At 39.7% G+C, this 18,818-nt stretch overlaps 1 protein-coding gene across 1 annotated transcript in view; it reads left to right on the plus strand.

Annotated features, from left to right (window-relative positions):
* MRPS28 (mitochondrial ribosomal protein S28) overlaps positions 1 to 18,426 on the plus strand; it is a 30,438-nt gene extending 12,012 nt beyond the window's left edge. The window contains exon 3 of the mRNA XM_083451469.1: positions 18,127 to 18,426. Coding sequence (XP_083307595.1) covers positions 18,127 to 18,277 — 151 coding nt within the window. The 3' untranslated portion in view covers positions 18,278 to 18,426. The remainder of the gene's footprint in view (positions 1 to 18,126) is intronic.
* The last annotated feature ends 392 nt before the right edge of the window (positions 18,427 to 18,818 follow it).

An 18,818-nucleotide genomic window follows, 5' to 3' on the forward strand; every position in this document is an offset into this window, starting at 1 on the left:
ATTGGTACATGTGGGATGATACAATTCTTCAGGTATTCTGGCGCCAAATGGCTTTAAAAGCCCTTAACAGTTAATGGCACCTTGAACTGGACCCGGAAACAAATGGCAGTCAATGACGATTGAGATATTTTGCAAAGAATAAGCCTTAGTTAAAAGTCTGACTGCTATATTTTGTACCAGTTGAAGTACCCTGCTTATAGAACAAGGTCTCTGTCTCCAGATTTGGCTTAGTAAGAACATTGGTTTGCTTTTTCTTCTTCTTTGCCTCAGAAGGGATAGTGGGGGAGCTGGGCAAATGCTATATGCAGGCACTTCACCTATTCTGAATATTTAAAATACTTAACAAGCTACTTTTTAGGTAAAGCTCACCCAAGCTAGTGTACAAAGATAAAAGAAAGCTGAACGTTCAACCCTACTTTATAAAACCGTAGTTTTGAATCTTTAGATTAGTCCAGCAGTTCAGTCCTGTGTTTTTGCATATTTAAGAGCAAAGGAGTATTCTGGGTAAATTATTTTAACAAAATAATATTTTACACAATCTAAGTGATAGCGTTGTTGAATAATGTTTTATTTTTCCTTCTTTTTGTCTGCCTTCCAAGGATTTTATAGGAGCTGAATGACACTAGAGTAGAAGAAATTTCTTACTAGTTTTGGTGCTTATTTTTAATTTGTGTCCTTGGAAAATCTATATAACCTGAAACCCTTAGGCATCCTTGTAATCTTATTAGTATAGTTTGCTCAGTTTTTTCCCTTCCTTTGTTCTAACTAAAAGAACCCAAAGCCTTGGCATGTTACAGCATGAAACTGTAAACCAATTTTCCTCTGGACACCATGTCTAAAGAACAACATGTTGTTTAAAAAGCTTCTTTGCAATATTTGTAACTCCCTATAGGCTGAATAAAAGACACATCTTTCTCTGTTTTGCTAAGTGTCTTAATTAGGTATTGGCTGAAAGACATGGCCAGTATAAAATGGGATTTTCCTAAGACAACAGCCGAAACTCATAGTATCAGTTTTTGGCAGGGTCTTAACTGTCTTAGCAACATTCTGTGCTTGTACTTACCTGTTGTGAGAAAGTAGGATGCTGCCCAGGCTTGAAGTAAGCAGGTGGACATTTTCCCAGTGCAAGTCTAAAAACTATAAAGGTTTCGGAATGAAGGGTAACTGTCAATGAACATGGGCATTGTTACGAGCCACTGTACTCAACAAAACTCAGTCACAAGTGGATGGACTAATTAAACCTGTAGAAAAATGTCAGCTTTGTCTGACTGTACCAAATATAGAGAAGTGCCTCTCTTTCAGATCTTCTGCTTTTGCTTCAACTTAGTATTTTTTATTATGCTTCATTCCTCTGCATCTGAAATCTGAGCCCAGATGAAATGCTTTTCCATACAGGAATACAGCACAAAAAGCAACTATGGATACCATTTATTTCTTATGTGAATATGAGTAAGAATATATAGGAACAAGCCTTTCTGATCTCATTTTTAAGACACCAGATTACTGTGTCAGATTAATGAGCATTTCTTAAATGCTGGTTGCAGAGTTTCTGATACTGTGAGTGAGATACCTTGAGGGAAGGAATGGGGATTGTGGAAAGGTTAAAAGAAACTACAGTGGTATCTCTGGTTAAAAACTTAATTCGTTCTGGAGGTCCGTTCTTAACCCGAAACTGTTCTTAACCTGAGGTACCACTTTAGCTAATGGGGCCTCCCACTGCTGCCGCGCCACCGCCGCACGATTTCTGTTCTCATCCTGAAGTAAAGTTCTTAACCCGAGGTACTATTTCTGGGTTAGCAGAGTCTGTAACCTGAAGCGTCTGTAACCCGAGGTACCACTGTACCTTGCACTTGCATAGTGCCATAACCCTGTCTGAAAGAATGCAAGAAATGTGCTTGCCTCTTCTGTCTACCGTGTGCTTAATTTCAACGCAAGCAGAAATGGCAGCAAGTTTAGTTGCATTTTGTTTTCATTAGATTGTAGGCATGTGAAATACAGAAGGATCTCTAGAGCCCAAGCAGTGCACCGAGAAGGGTATGGTGGGTGGGTGTGATGGTGGCAGGATGCCTAGCACCTCAATCTTGTCCACTGTTCAGAATTGGGGTATTTTTTTATTGGCATGTACAGCAAAATAATAAAAGGGCCCAGCGTGGAATCTCCTGGATCCTGAGCTCCTCTCGCAGCCAGCGTCTTCTGGCATAGTGCCCAATCCAGGCCTGATCAGACCCAGTCTGTCTCCCAACCACCACCATCTGCTGCTGTGAGTGCCCAGGGGGCAGGGGCAGGCTTGGATTGCTCAGCCCTTGATTTCCTCCTGTTGATATCCTAGGACTCAGCTAGATTGGTAAAGAAAAAGCGATTTTTCTGTGTTGTATATGCAATATAACATTGTGCCACCAGATGGCGATGTGGAGTCCTGTTTTTCTCTACCTGTTTCCCCTGTTTAAATTTACAACGCTTTTAACTGAAACGCTTCTTTGATGCATCAAAATCCAGCCCTACTGTTCCTCTCAGTGGGAGCATGTTGGGGATAATAATACAGTATCACATTCATTTTTTGTCCCACTTTTGAGGGGCCCAAGGTGCAACCTTTTAACAGCAAGCAGAAAAAAGAAGCAAACAAAGCAGATAACAAGCAACAGAGAAGAGATAATGTAAGAACACTTGAGGAGTCAGGGAGAGTCAAATAATACATCTAATGTTCCATATTGGCATATGAATGCCCTTTTCTTTCAGGTCTGTTTTTTAAAGCTAACTTAGTAGATTAAAAACAAACAAAAAAATAAGGCAGTACTGCCTTGGAGAGAGAGCATCAGTCATGAAATTTGAAAAGAACTTGGGTAGCGGTGAAAGCAATTTTTCTATATCATCTTCTGAATAAAACAAGACATTCATGGAATTCTTAGATGTTTTGTGTCTTCTGCTCTGCAAAATCATTGTGAAATGTGAAGTCTGTCCAGAATGATATTAAAAAACAACAACAAAAAACAGCTGCTGAATTTGCCCAACTTGTGCAGCTGTTGCTTGATGTCTGGTACTGTGAGAGCACCTTTCTGGCAGGTTCTCAGGCTCCACTCGGAGGTCAGAACAGGATTAGGACAGGAACCATTTTGCCTATACTGACAGCTGCACTATTCAGTCAGTGGGGTCTGACATCAGCTTTGGAACTTCAGAAGAATTTACAATTGGTGCACAATCAAAAATGTTTATATCTCTAGCCAGAAGTCAACATACTGAAAAGATAGATAGGAGAATATGGTGCGTTGCGGTTTTTTAAAAGCACAACAAATAATCTTTCCTTCGCCCGTCAGTTGTGTGATGACCAGCACTGGGTGAAATCCCCAAACATCTCTGGCTTCTCCCCAGCTGTAACATGACTAACTGGCTGGAGGAGCAGAGAGGAAATGCATGTTTCCTCTGCAGCAACAGGGAGTGATGGGAGCGGTGAACCAAGAAATTGGTTCAGGGTGTAGATATTCTTGTTTGGTATAATTCTTTGTTGATAGTTGTAAGCCACCACTGAATGTCGCCCCCCCCCCCCGACTTTTTCCCAGGCCACATCCCTCCTCAGCCCTGTTCTGAGCCCTCCCCAAGAGCCACTGCCTGGCTGGAATGTGTCCTTGAAATTGGATAGTGCATCTTGCTTGTCTGGATGGAGTGTGTGTGTGTGTGTGTAGAAACCTCTGACTTTTGCGTGGCTGGAATGTCTCCTGTACAAAGGTGAGAGTCACAACCATAATACAGTCATACCTCTTGTTACATTTGCTTCATGGTACGTTTTTTCAGGTTGTGTCCTACGGCGACCCGGAAGTACCGGAAAGGGTTACTTCTGGGTTTCGCTACTCGTGCATGCGCAGACGCACAAAATAACATCATGCGCAGAAGCGGTGAATTGTGACCCGCCCATGCGCAGAGGCAGGTTGCATTGCTTTCAGGTTGCGAACGGGGCTCCGGAACGGATCCCATTCGCAACCAGAAGTACCACTGTATAGAATTAAGATTATAATACTACTATAGCACTAGCAGTTCAACAATTAATTTTATTTAAAAGAGCATAACACTTATCTAAAAGCCACTTCATATCCCACAGTGGCCACACACAACTTTTATAATGGGACGCAAAAGGTCAGAAACCCCTTAACAGTTTTTCTGGCAGCTGTTTCCTTAAGAAGGCGACAAGGTGGGTAGGTGACAAGCACAGTCTCTCTCCCCACCCCACCCCTCAGTGTTCCACCATCAGCTGTCATATGAAGGCTTGTGGGGAAGAATAGGTTCATTGAATCATAGAACTGTAGAGTTTGAAGGGGTCCTGAGGGTCAGCTAGTCCAGCCCCCTGCAGTGCAGGAATGTCATAAATGAGTTTTCCCAAAGATAAGTAGAATAAACCACATTTTACAGTACTCTGTGGTTCAGTCATACATATGTCACAGTCCCTATTTCAGTGGGTTCCATGGGGTTACTCATGAAACGTGAAAATTGTATTTTTCCCTCTATGTAGAAAGAGAATAAAGTTTGCATTTGTTTGCCTAGTCTTTGTTGGATGAAAGCTTCCAATCCAAGTGTTTGATCTGGTCATCAGCTGCCAATATGTGGAAGGCCTTGTCTGTACGAAGCTTCCTGTCAAATTCTCAAGTAACATAAGGTTTTGAATGAAAAAGAAGAGGGATTAGTGAAAAGCCTAAAAATACTGTGTGTAACATAAAGCCAGGCTGTCAACAGTAAATGACCAACGCCTTCCCCTAAGCCACTTCAGACTTTGTTACTTCATTCAGCATTTTCTTCAAAATTATGCAGGGAACATTTTCTTTAAAGTGGGGAGTGCAAAGAAAGGCCAGAAGCAGAATGGGATATTTAATATGCAGTTGTACTAGTCTTTTCCATGTGATAATACCAGCCATTGTTCAGATCAGGCTCCAGTGACACAGTGCATTACACTTTTGAGCCTCTTGTAGTTTTTAATATAAACTTTCTGGGATAAGGAGTGCTTGAAAAGTTAATAGCAAGGCATGAGAGGATCTTGGTATTGAGCAAAATGCCCTTTCTTATGGAAGAGGAAGGCCTATGTTTCATAAAATCTCTAGTACCCAAAACAAGTTGTTCAGCAACAATGTGATGGATGTTTCTTCCATATAGGCAGAGAGGCTTTGGAGTACATGTTAGAAGTTTTCTATTCTTATTTCTTTTGTCCCTGCATTTCACTTCAATGCTCACTTAAAAATGTGGAAATTTCTATTTTCTTATAAATATTTTATCTTTCTGTGGTATGGTTATAATTAAAATCTTAGTAGTAAAGTGCTTGGAATTTAAAAAGATACATTTCTGCTGCTGTTTCTTTCACGTTTACTGGAGTTGACGGGAGGGTGTTCCACAGGGTGCACACGACTACAGAGAAGGCCCTCTTCCTGGTTCCTTGTAACTTCATTTTTCACAGTGAGGGAACTGCCAGAGGGCCCTTGGAAGTGGACCTCAGTGTCCGGGCTGAACAATGGGGATGGAGACACTCCTTCAGGTATACAGGGCTGAGGCCGTAAAGGGCTTTAAAAGTCAGCACCAACACTTTAAATTGTGCTCAGAAACATACTGGGAGCCAGTGAAGATCCTTTAGGACTGGTGTTATATGGTCCCAGTGGCCACTCCCAGTCACCAGTCTAGCTGCAGCATTCTGGATTAGTTGTAGTTTCTGAGTCATCTTCAAAGGTAGCCCCACGTAGAGTGCATTGCAATTGTCGAAGCGGGAGATAACCAGGGCATGTACCACTCTGGCGAGACAGTGTGCAGGCAGATAGGGTCCCAGGCAGAATCCCAGATGGAGCTGGTAGATAGCTGCCCTGCACACAAAGTTAACCTGCACCTCCATGGACAGCCGTGAGTCCAAACTGATCCAAAAGTTGCATGCCTGCTCTTTTAACGACACAGTTACCCCATTCAGGACCAGGGAGCCAACCCCGACCCGCCTACCCTGCCCCTACAAACCGTACTTCTGTCTCGTCAGGATTCAACCTCAACCCGTTGATTATATAAAGCAAATTTGCCACAAGTTACCTGTATATCAGAAATAGCTGATATATGTATTAAGCACCACCGGAATTCTTTGTTATGTATTGAGAGGTAAACAAAGAACCAAAGAAAAGAGAATGATTAAATATGATATGAGAGCAATTAAAGATAGTAAAATGAACAGCCTTGAAAAAATGGGCAGTGGAATGGCAAAAGCTGATGTAAAGTTGTATGCTAAGTATTGAATACTAAATTGTTTTTATATCTGAACTGGATTTGGAATTTATTAGATGGTAAATTTTGAAAATTATTGTTTGGTTCCATGTTGATAGGCCCTTGCTGTTTGTATATTTTTTTATAATAATATTTTAGTAACTTCACAATTAAATGCTATTCAAATTATGATCTTAATAAACAATATATTTTAAAAGAAAGTAATTCTCATAAACTGCAGTCAATATCTGCTTTCCTGTTTAGGTTTCCAAATCAGGCACCTCCTGTCTCAGAGAGCCAACTGTTAACATTATTTAGATGTCTCAAAGTGTTTAACGAGGGATTGGATGGCCCAGTACATCAGTGGATAGAATCACTTTATACGCACTGCTTTCCCCCTTTTGTCTGAGTGTGAGAAAACTTTCAGAATAATTCTTTACCCCAAGGGTATTTCTAGATTGCTGGTACTGCCAATACTTTCCTCAATCTTTTGTTGAACAGTAAAGCGGCTCTGTTCTTTTTATTGAGAAGTGTGCTAGAATTTCACCTGCCACTTAAATGCAGATAAATGCTTTTGTTTAGAAAAGTTTGTTTGAAAAAGTGGTTGAAAGTGAAATGAATTATCTCTGAGGTGTTTGGTGTGTACACACCCACACCCACACACAGAGGCAACTTGATATTGTGGGAAAGCTTCAAGCACCTTCCGAGATGGCAAATAAAAAGAGAGATACTGAGGTTCAATTAATCTTGCTCACACTCGGGTATATGATTTGTGTAGTGTGTCTTAATGTACTCTGCTGTGAAATGGCAGATAACCCTCGCCAGCTGAAGGTGGGCTTTTCTCTTGTTCTTGGCAGTGTGATTCTCACCCGTAGAAATCTGTGAGCAATCTGGAGTGTTCTTAAAGGCTGTCACATGGAAGAGGGAGCATGCTTGTTTTCTCCTGCTCAGGAGGGTAGAACTTGAACCAATGGCTTCAAGTTACAAGAGATCAGCTGTTTGAAAAGGCATGACTTGGTTGTCTTTTTAATTCGTTTAAAAAAAATGAATTCATACAACATTTTCAGGCCATGAGGCTGGCTTAATTTTTTTTTAAAGAAGGGACAGGATCTTGAAATTTAGTCTTCTTTGGGCCTGGTTCTCACTGATGTTGTAGACTTGTGTCTAGACTTCATCACCTAAAAATTACAGATGGGACTTAATAATAGAATTGTAGAGTTGGAAGGGACCACAAGGGTCATTTGGCCCAAGCCCCTGCAATGCAGGAATCTTTTTGCCCAGCGTGGGGCTCAAACCCATAACCCTGAGATTAAGAGTCTCATGCTTTTCCGGCTGAACTATTATATTAAACTTTGGGACATTCCATCATGCAACAGGAGCAGGTAGCAACAGGAGGAGTTTGGAATGTTTCACTTCTATTTTTGCTTAATCACAGTTTTATCATGCTGTCCAAATCAACAAACTGCAGTTCATGTTGATTATGGTTTGGTTTGTGATAAGCCAGTTCAAAAGCCAGGTTTAGCATGTTGTCCACTACATACCCTGTATATAGAAAACTTGATGTCATAGAGAAGGCTAGACTTAGAAGGAAGGGTTTAAGTTCCAGAAGGAAAGTAGAAGATCATTTCATCATGTGAACCAAGTGGGACAGCCCAGATACTGGTTTACCAACTCATTGAGAAATAGATCTTAATCGCAGTACAGTTCTCTAAATTTTGACTCTTCCATTTCTACAAACTCATTATTATTATTATTATTATTATTATTATTATTATTATTATTATTATTATTATTATTATTTTGTTGGCTCCCACCAAGTCACAGTGACTTCCACTGCCACAACAGGACTTCCTCTCCCCTCAAACCTGCTCTCTCAGAATAGGGAGGGCTGCAGGGGGTAGCATAGTGAGAGAGAGAGAGAAGGGAAGTCCCATTGCACAGGTAGTAGTAGTAATTCTACTACTACTACTACTACTACTACTACTACTACTATATTTGTAGCCCGTCCATCTGACTGGGTTGCCCCGAGATAAAAGGCCTTGTGCCAATTAATGGATGACTTTGTTAGGTATAACCATTCATTTATTTTTATTTATTTGATTTATGGGTCAACTTTTTATGAATTTCAAGGCGACTTACAACTATGCAATAAATCATGAAAAGTAGATTTTAAAACAATGCAACTTCTCCCACAGATAAGTTTAAAAACAATGCAAATAAGCAACCAGGGCAGAGACCTAAATCCGCCCCCTCAAGCTTTGAAAAGCTTGTTGACATAAGGATGTTTTTAGTTATTTCTGGAAACAACAAATAGTGGTATCTGTCAGATTTCAACAGGGATGCTGTTCCACAATACAGGGTCAGCTACACTGAAAAGGCTTGTTCCAAGTTGCTATGAAGGGGACTTCTGATATTTTTTGGTTGCTTATTTTTTAAAATGGCATGTAATAATAACAATAATAATTTGTACCCCGCCCATCTGGCTGGGTTTCCATCTGGCTGTGTTGAACATATGTTATGCATATGCTATGCATATGTACAACACAACTACAGAAGGCCTGTTTATATTTCATTTTAGCATCAGCTACTTCCTCCTATTTTAATAGGGTACTTTGCTGACTTTCTTTTGGTCAGAAAGGATAAATAATAGCATAGTAATTTATTTTGTTTTTCATAATAAGAGCAGAATTAGTTAAAGCTGTTGTGATTGTTTCACCAATACGTAGGCTTATTTATAATTTCTAGTTGGTATTTTAAACTTTTTATGATCAAATCAGTAAACTTAATTTGAATTTATTATATTTTATCAGAAATGTATACTACTGAAAAAATATAGGTTCATTATGCTCTTAGTAGTATCTTCATAGATTTATTTTATTTCCTACCAAAGTAGCATAGTGCAGCAAACAACAAATAATAAAACAATACAATTGAAAATAAAATAGAAACACATTTAAAAACATCTTCACAACATTATAAAACAGTAACATACCTTCATAACTAATACTTTCAGCATTGCCAGAAACAGTATGTTTTAAGTCACTAAATGACTCACTGAACAGGAAGGTTTTCCATTCCTCCTGAATATTAACATGGGAGACAGACACACTTCACCAGGGAAGACATTCTACAAATGGGGATCGGCCCCTGAGAAGGCCCTGACCAAGCAACACCTGGTGGCAATTCTACCTACAGGGCCTCTCCTGTCAGTCATAGGACCCAAGATGGTTGGTATAAGGAAGGAGGCCTTTAGATACTTTCATTTCGTTTAAATGAGGTTATAAGCCTGAAAATGTCCGACTGAAGTGCAGCACATTTTTAAAAGTGTGGTTTGTTTGAATGCCCAGACCCAGCCAAGCAGATTAACCATGGTTTGCTTCCTGGCAACAAATTACAATGTGAGGGCAAGGCTTGTTTTATTTAGATTTGGTGTTTGGTCGAAATGGAACAGCCTGGCATAGCTGTGGTTAGTTCGGCCATCCAACCTTCCCAGGCTACAGAGCCAGTAGCAACTGGAGAACAAATCAAGGTTTGGAGAAACAAACCATGGCTTGTTTGCTCATCTGTGAGACAACCTGTGGTTTGTTAAACAAGCCATGGCTTAGTCAAATGTGAATGCAGCTGATATTAATTTGCAGCCATACTCAGGAAAACAAATGCTTTCCATCACAGAAAAACATAGGTATGCAGAAAATTTTACACCCAAACATCTGCCTAAACACACAGCATTTTCCTTGGAAGGTGGTAGCTCTGATGGTCCTTACAAAGTTGTAGCAACACAACTAAGAGAACACATCTTGATTTGCAGTACTGAATTGTTTCATGCAGATGATTCCCGGGGTGAGAGATGTTACCAATAAGGGGACTTCGATGAACTGAGACTGTGAAGAAGTCTACCTGCCTCCTTAATGCCCCCTTTTGTTGCCCCTTATGTGGAATGATCTCTTTGTTAGATGGAGCAAGCTGAATCACCACTGCCTGGGACCTCAACAAGCTATGCTTGAGAGAAACAAGGCAAAGAGCAAAAACTCTGATTATGGCCTATAGGTGGTGCTATAATAAATAGAATATGCCGTTATCCTATCACACTGTCCACTTATTTTGGGACACCTTTATGTTTGACTCAAACCAAGTATTCTTTATTACTAACTGTGCCCATTATTAATTGCATCCATGTAAAATTTAAATTAATTTACTATGGTGGTCCTAAAAACCCCAGTTTTTGCACTGACTGCTATAGTTACCCTGATGTACCATTATTACTACTACTAATAAATTATTTATACCCTGCCCATCTGGCTGGGTTTCCCCAGCCATTCTGGGCGGCTTCCAACAAAGTAAATAAAAAATACAATACAACACAATTAACCATTATTTACCCACTTACATTCTAGAGTGTACTGCATAATTGTGGCCCGTAGCCAAGTTCTGTAATACAGCTACATATTCCTCAGTGTTAAGCACACACACTTGAAGGACTTCACAGTGGGAACTTATCAACCTGTGACACCTATTTGATGAGCTGAAAAGACAGATTTGGTATCAGACTAAGACCCACAGAAGATCTGCTGCACTATAGGTTTATTGGAGAAGATGATGATAGAAAACCCCTTGTGGTGGCCAACAGTTCCCAGATGAAATTGCTCAGACACATCCTAAATAACATACAGTTTAAATAACATACAGAATAATGGTTTATTCAAACAGTATGTCTACAGGGATATGAATCAATCATTTTTTCCAAAAAGGGAATATATGAAAAGTAGTAGGGGGGCTATTTTAGTTGCACATAACAAAAAAAAATACAAGGCCCAGATACAGTAAGTTGAAAAAAGGAAATTCCTTATTGTTATTATTGATATTTTGTGCAGCATCAATAAGATCAGAAGTATTTTTTTAACTTCAAAACATAGTTTTGTCCTGTTTGAGAGAAATACTGTGAATACAAGTTACATTTAGGGTATGCATTGCATCCATACTTCATATATGCATGATCCTGATTTTTTTTGGGGGGGGGGTAATCATTTAAGTTAATTAAAATAGACTTTAACGTGGTACACGTGATAGCTTTTTTCCCCTTCTCATTTTAATGTTTTCTCATCTTTAATACCTATTACTATAAATTTCAACTGCCATATTATTGTTTGGTGCAAGGTGGTCTTAGAACTAATAATGCTTAAAAATGTGTATTTATTAATTAACTGGGAGTGTTCAGGAACAATGTCTGATTCTGGCTTCATTTATTAACTGACATAATTTTGCCCAGCCCTTCAGTTGAAGAGACCCACCAAGGCATCTAACAGTAATTCTTAAACACACGTAAGAACTGTTTGACAGTGGAACAGACTCCCACGGAAGGTTGTGGACTTTCCTTCCTTGGAGACTTATAAGCAGAGGTCAGATGGCCATCTGTCATGGATGCTTTAGCTGAGATTCCTTCATTGCAAGGGGTTGGACCAGGTGACTCTCAGGGTGCCTTCCAACTTTTACAGTTCTATAATTCTGTGATAAATAACATACCATTAAACACAATAAAAACCTCACAAACCATAAAACGAAGAAGTACTTTTAGTTGAATTCCCCATATCTGAAGATTATGCCTCCATGTAAATAATTTTTAAAATGTAGGGTTTTGAAGTTTTTTATGCTGCAGCTCATTGTGTGCATATATGTGTTTGTGAGTCTCTTGTTAAAATCATGTTGAATTACAACATTTCCCCCATTATAAGGGTTTGAAAAACTGGTGGCTATCGCCATGATTTTCTGTAGTACAATATACATTATCCTTAGGATTTACAGTAATGTCATATTAGTTTTATTCTGTGATTAAACCATTATACCTGGCATTAATGCTACTCAGTGATGAATTCTGCTTCTACAGCAGTTGCTTATTCTAAAAAGAAATGCAAATCAGTGTTGGTGATAGAAGATAAACTTCATGAAACTCAATTTAGACAATGAAACATGCGTTTGGATATAAATAATAAAATACATTTGCGGATATGGGAAGAGAATGTAGGAGTGCCTCCTAACCAAGCAATCACATGGGCATTGTTTGTGAGGGTTTTCATTTAAAGCTGGGTTTGTATAGTTCTGAGCACACAGATGTTCCTCTTGGCGTTCTTACAGTATTAGCCAGTATAGAGATTTTAGTAGCATAGAATGTGAGTCTCTTTGTTGAAGACAAAGTGCTGCCTGTGGTGGGAACTGCTGCAGAGATGGGAATGTAGCGTAATGTATTGTTTTAGTTTTCTGACTTTCCCCCCACTCCAGTGGAGACTATACATTTAAAGTAGTTTTGTGAGCAGTGGATTGTTTCATCCAAGCCTGGCTAATAACATACTCCTCCAGCAGACAGTCTTACGAGGTATGCTTCACATAGTTAGCATAGTCATGTGGCTTGCTTCAATTCTAGGTATCAATGCCGCTTCTGTGCGTTTCAAGATTTAACAACATGAATTACAGGAGTTTTGACCCTAGAGGTGGAATAGAATCTCTTCTTGAAAAATAATAAAAAAGAGCCACACAATAAACATCTATTCTTTGTAACTGTATAGGCTACCACTTCCCAGAGGCTTGGAGTAAGTATCCACAAAATTAGAAAAGGACAAAAGATCTTGGGGGTACACCCAGTAGTGCTTGAGTCAACAGCAGTTTACATAACAAATCTTTCTCTGTTCCTCTGAAGTTACCTGTACCCTCTCCAGAAAGTTGGATAGAGGACCTACCAGACAACTGTGGGTTTTGTTTTACAGGGCTGTAGTGGAAGGAGAAACTAGGAGCTTTGTTTGTGTGGTGCAAGATTCCTCCCACTGCGCATGAGGCCCTGCAAAATGCAGCTCACAATGTTCACTAGGTCTTCAGGCCCTTGGGAAAGCTTTTCAGGCGGGTGGGGGTGAGAAGGGCAAGATTGCTTGCATGAGTTGCCTTCTGCACATGCAACATTGGATGTAACCACAAATCCCAATTTTAAATCCAATGTAAGAAAGCTTAAAACCTCAAACTTTGAAACAGCCAACCTGCTGGATTCACCATTGTCGCTGAAAAAGTTGAAATAGAAAGGACTTAACAGTGTTTAGGAGTGTGTGTGGCAGAAATGCATCTTGCTTAATACAGTACAGGAATGTGCAGTCTTACGTATTTGGACCATAACAATTTTTGGGTTGTGTGGGTCAAAAATAGCTCTTGATTTGAACCTAGAAGACAAGATAAATAGGGAACCAATGCAAATGTTGACAGACTATTGTTGTATGCTCCTGGTAGCCCAGCTTCCTGTATCAGGAAAGTAGTCTGTTGTAACCTGAGCCTCTGGGAGCACCAACATAGCTCTGAACTTACATGACCAAAGGAAGCTGAGCCATATCATTGGTGGGAGTCCCTATCATCACTATGCTCCCTTGTGTGAGACCTGATTCTGTTGAAATTCAAGTGTGAGAGATGCTGAGGAACAAACCCATTCATTTGCTGAAATTTCAGCTTAACAGCAGCCTTGAACTACACTGCAGAATACAGACTCCTCTTGTCAGTTCTGTACCTCAGATAGCATGTCATTCTTTTTCTTTTCAAGGTGCAAACCACTGCAGTAATCATTACGCTCCCTCAGAATGGGACTTTTAAGAACAGACAATCCACGGACTTGGCTAATGAAATACAGTAGCTAGTTACATTAAAAAAAAAGAAAACTGCATGAAATTCGAAAACATTTGTAAAACGGCAGCTTGATGTCATGTTGCCTTACATTCTCATTGTGAAGTTGTGCTTTATTTATTATTCTCAAGGTACTTACAATAAGATATACAATAAAACAACTAAAAATAGGTTTAAAAACAGTTTGAATGAACACACAAAGCAACTTGCATTGCTTTTCATCCAACTGAAATATTATTACATTCAGAGTGGTAACAAATAAAATGTTTCCCACATCATTATTGTTAAATAGTAATGAGAGGCAAAACATACCCTTGGATTCAGTGAAATATTTTCAAGTTTCACAGATCTTACACTGGGAAAGGTTTGCATATTGTTACATATCTGCTTGCACACACTGGCTGCTATGGGGAGAATTATGGTTTGGCCCATTATTTTTTAGCATTTTGCAACTTCACCCTCTAGAACCAGAAGATAATATGGGGTACAGAAAGATGTCTTGATGTAAGCTGGCTATTGTGACATTTAAGGGCTCTTGGCATGCATGCTTGCTTGCTTGCTTCTGTCTTTTTGCTATTCAAGCCCTGATGCTTGACAAGAGGCACCCGAAAAGTATGTAAACCTTATGGTACTGGAAACATATGGCTGGGAGAGGAAGGAAGAGTTATTTTGATGTTATGCATAGATGTGCAGGTACTTCAGACAGTCTGAAGGAAAGAGACAGTTATCTCCTGTCACTGTCCTTTTGAGATGGCGTTTCATCTCAAATTAGGTGATAAATTCTATAATACTGCCTTGAAAGGTGACTGGCATTAACTATTTTTTATGACATAATCACATGCGATACAAGTTTTGCGATGACAGGAGTTACTTTTCCTGAGTTTCAGTTGTCAAATTCTTCTGCGTTTTGCCACAATGAAAAGGTTACAGATTTCATCTTTGATTTGAAAGGAAATGTATATAAGTCCCACAGGGAGGCAGATATGCCTTAAAAAAGAAGAGAAAGGTGATTCCCCACCCCCATCCCCTGGAAAAAAATCTCTCTAGATGCAACATTCTACAGCACACAAGTTTTTCAATGGGCAGCAGCAACAGTATACAGATTATTGTTGAAAAACTTTTTATTAAAAGAGAGTTTGCAGCCTAGAATGCTTTATTTATGTATTTTTAAAATAAATTTATTTTTATTGATATTAGTCATACTCTCAGAACAATTGAAATCAATTGTCTTAGGAACATTGATTTTAGTGGATCTACTCTTGAGTATGATTTTGTTTGCTATCACCCTATGCCAGGGAAGGGAAACCTCTGGTCCGTGGGCAAAATGTTCAACCAACCACCCCACTACCTGTCATCATATGACATCACGTGTGAGACAGGTTAAAGTTGCAGCAGCAGGTGTGCATTCCTGATTGTTTCTTCACATCAGGGCTTACATTCAGTGCTATTTAAATCTGGTGCCGAGACTAAGCACTGCTCCTGGCTGAAGTCAATCCCTACTGAAAGTTTTTTAAATATAGCACCCAATGCAGGCTCCTCTGCTTTCTGGTGGGCACAGATTCACCTGATGCCAAATGGTGTCAAGTTAGTGTGGATCTGCCAACGTGTCAAAAGTGGCTTGCTGCAGAAGCCATGCAGATTTTTCTTTCATACGGCTTGTTCTTTTCTACAGTTAATTCTTTTAGTTTTAATGTTTTCAACAGTGTGCCTGTTTTATAGCACTTAGATTAGCAAATCTGTAAATTTCTGAATCCCACATGTGCCTTTCTTTTTTAAATTGTATTATTTTGTCCACCTTCCAGTACTTTGGGAAGGAGATTGGCTTTGTGTACATTTGAATGAAAATGATGTGTATAATGCAAACTCACTCCCTTTCTACTATACAAAAAGCTGTTCCTAGAAAATAAACAATTCTGCAATAATAATTATTTATTCTCAGCTGTCCTAAAAATCAGAATATCTCATCACAGGAAATCCGACTGAAGTGTGTTCTGTTGCATGCCTGGCCGTTTATCTGGATTGGGGAGAGAAACCAAAACATCCTGTGATAGCACTCATCTTGACTTGTGTATTGAATTTTCCTGAACCAATGTGGCACTCTCCAGATGTTGGGAACTTCATCTCCCATCATCACCGACCATTAGCCATGCGGGATGGAGCTGCTCAGCAGTATAGCCCACAATGTGTAGTGAGCGATACATAGGCTACCCCTACACTGGAGACTCCATTGTGGCCTGTTTATGACAGTTGTTTTAGGTTTTGAATACTACGTTATAAATTCAACTGTACTGTATAACTGTATTGGAAGCCCTGATGATCAGCAAAACAAAGCAAAAATTTTATAGTGGCTTGGCTTGCAACAGTAACTAACAACTAGTTCTTCCAACTAGTTGTAGTAAGAGTTCTCTCACTAATTAGGTCCATTCCTAATTTCAAGGCTATGGCAGGTGTTAGTGGGATGAGGTCTGTAATAGCCAGGAAGCTCCAGTTATAAAGAAGTACCAGTAAGTTTTTTTCCTAGCATGAGTCCATACCCAAACAGATGATGGGTCTCTTCGCTTCAGTGTGCTTTGCATTCATCATGTCAAAGCCTTAGCACAGAGAATTCCTTCTAAGAAAGCAAAGCAATTTCTAGAGAGAGTTGGCACATGCTAAGGAATGCCTATAGGGGGAAATGTAAAAAAGTAAAAATAAAAATCTCCCAAGTGAAAAGCTTTCAGATCACCCCCTCATGCAGAATTGCAAAATCAGATTTAATTGCTCTCTTTCTATCCTGTTCAGACAAGCAGGCTCCTTTGGGTGAATAGTAAATGAGAGTCTTCAAGGCAAAAACTAATATTTGTTTGGCTCCGGCTATCGCAAAAAAATTAAGCGAGGGAAAGTGCAACTGGAAGTCAGAACTGAACTTTTCACATGCTATACTTTATTTGCCATTTCGATCTTTTAATGATGAGATTTCTCCTTTCTTGTAACCATAGAGGAACTTGGTGGTGGCAGAACCTAGGATAACAATAGAATGTTTCCAGATATAGCTTGCATTGACTGATCAAAATATCAGGGGTCAGCAAACTTTTTCAGCAGGGGGCCAGTCCACTGTCCCTCAGACCATGTGGGGGGCTGGACTATATTTGGTGGGGGGAGAACAAATTCCTATACCCCACAAATAACCCAGAGATGCATTTTAAATAAAAGTACACATTCTACTCCTGTAAAAACACACTGATTCCCTGACCATTTGTGGGCCAGATTTATAAGGCGATTGGGCCGGATCTGGCCCCCGGGCCTTAGTTTGCCTACCCATGCAATATAGCCTTCAGTTATATGGCTCCTTGTTACTGTTACCAGTTCTACAAGGTGACCAGGAAGGAGACAGTGATGTACTGCAGCAGTCAGGAGAGAGATGCACACACACAAAAGCCAGACTAAGTTAAATTGAAACTCTTGAAATTGGATATTTTCTCCATAGTTCCCCCCTCTCTCAAACCACCATCAAATCACAGATCTCATGTCTCCATTGACTGAACCCTAAAATTATGGCGCTGGTACTTTCTAGTGCTGTCACAACACAAAAACATGAATCGAAAGCATGGATCCTTAAGGACCCTCATAATTTTTACGAGGGGTCCTCTCAGATTATAGGCCTCAGATGTGTTCTGTGATTTCATGTTTGTTTTATTGTCAAACTATATAAAAAACACGAGTCTGCATGAGGATCTGTACCTTGGGTGACAAGCATCACAACAAAATAGCTTTTCATTTGAAGCAGCTTATTGAAGATCACAAAGGATAAGGTAAAGGTAAAAGGACCCTGACCATTAGGGGTCGTGGCGCTCATCTCGCTTTATTGGCTGAGGGAGCTGGCGTACAGCTTCCGGGTCATGTGGCCAGCATGACTAAGCTGCTTTTGGTGAACCAGAGCAGCGCATGGAAACGCCGTTTACCTTCCCACTGGAGCGGTACCTTTTTATCTACTTGTACTTTGCCGTGCTTTTGAACTGCTAGGTGGGCAGGAGCAGGGACTGAGCAACGGGAGCTCACCCCTTCGCGGGGATTCAAACCGCTGACCACCTGATCGGCAAGTCCTAGGCTCTGTGGTTTAACCCACAGTGCCACCCGCATCCCTTACAGTAATTCTTTCATTTATCTTTCATTTATCTTACAGTAAATGAAAGAATTCAACACAGTCACATTATTGCCAAATTTAAAATGCCGTATTTGAGAAGATGTAAGTACAAACAGTGCTGAACATTTTTTCCTTTTTCTCACCAGGAAATATCAGAAGGGATCCAAAGTCCGGCTGAGACTTACTGACCTTGAACTTTCATCTAGATTCTTGGGAGCCAAAACAGACACAACTTTACTGGAAGCTGATGCAGTACTCTTGGGACTTGTGGAAAGCAAAGAAAATAGACAAAAATAGCAAATGCTATTTCCCCTCCCAAAAACCCTCAATATAGATTCACTCCTGACTACATTTTAGCAAATCTAGGTAGTTATTTGATTTGTGCAGCACTTTTAGTTTTTTTGTGATGGCTTGGCTAAGCAATAAAGATTTGAATTGAATTAAAATGTTGAAACCATTCTTCCACTTCTGTTGCCTAATTGATGCAAGTAAATATAAATTAAAAAGAAACCATTTTAGCAAATTTGGTTCTGTAATATCTATTTCCCTTCTGTTGTCTCCATACTATTAATTGTTTATATTAATTTATTTTGTATTCACATTTAATCCAAGAAAGAGGTATATTTCACCGTGTCTGATTATATGACAAAACAGCGACACAAATTCATGACAGATGAAATATGAAGTTTTCTGATTAAAGAGTGAACTGTTGAATGTCTTAAACTCTGAAGTTTCCAGAGTGACAACCAACTGGCTACATTCTGAAGGCCAATGCACACTCCCACCCCAACTACTACTTGACCTCAAACTTGCTGTTTGCACATAGCAGTGGGGGTGG

Source organism: Podarcis tiliguerta, assembly GCF_965153285.1.
Source record: "Podarcis tiliguerta genome assembly, chromosome: 7".
Classification (NCBI taxonomy): Eukaryota; Metazoa; Chordata; class Lepidosauria; order Squamata; family Lacertidae; genus Podarcis; species Podarcis tiliguerta.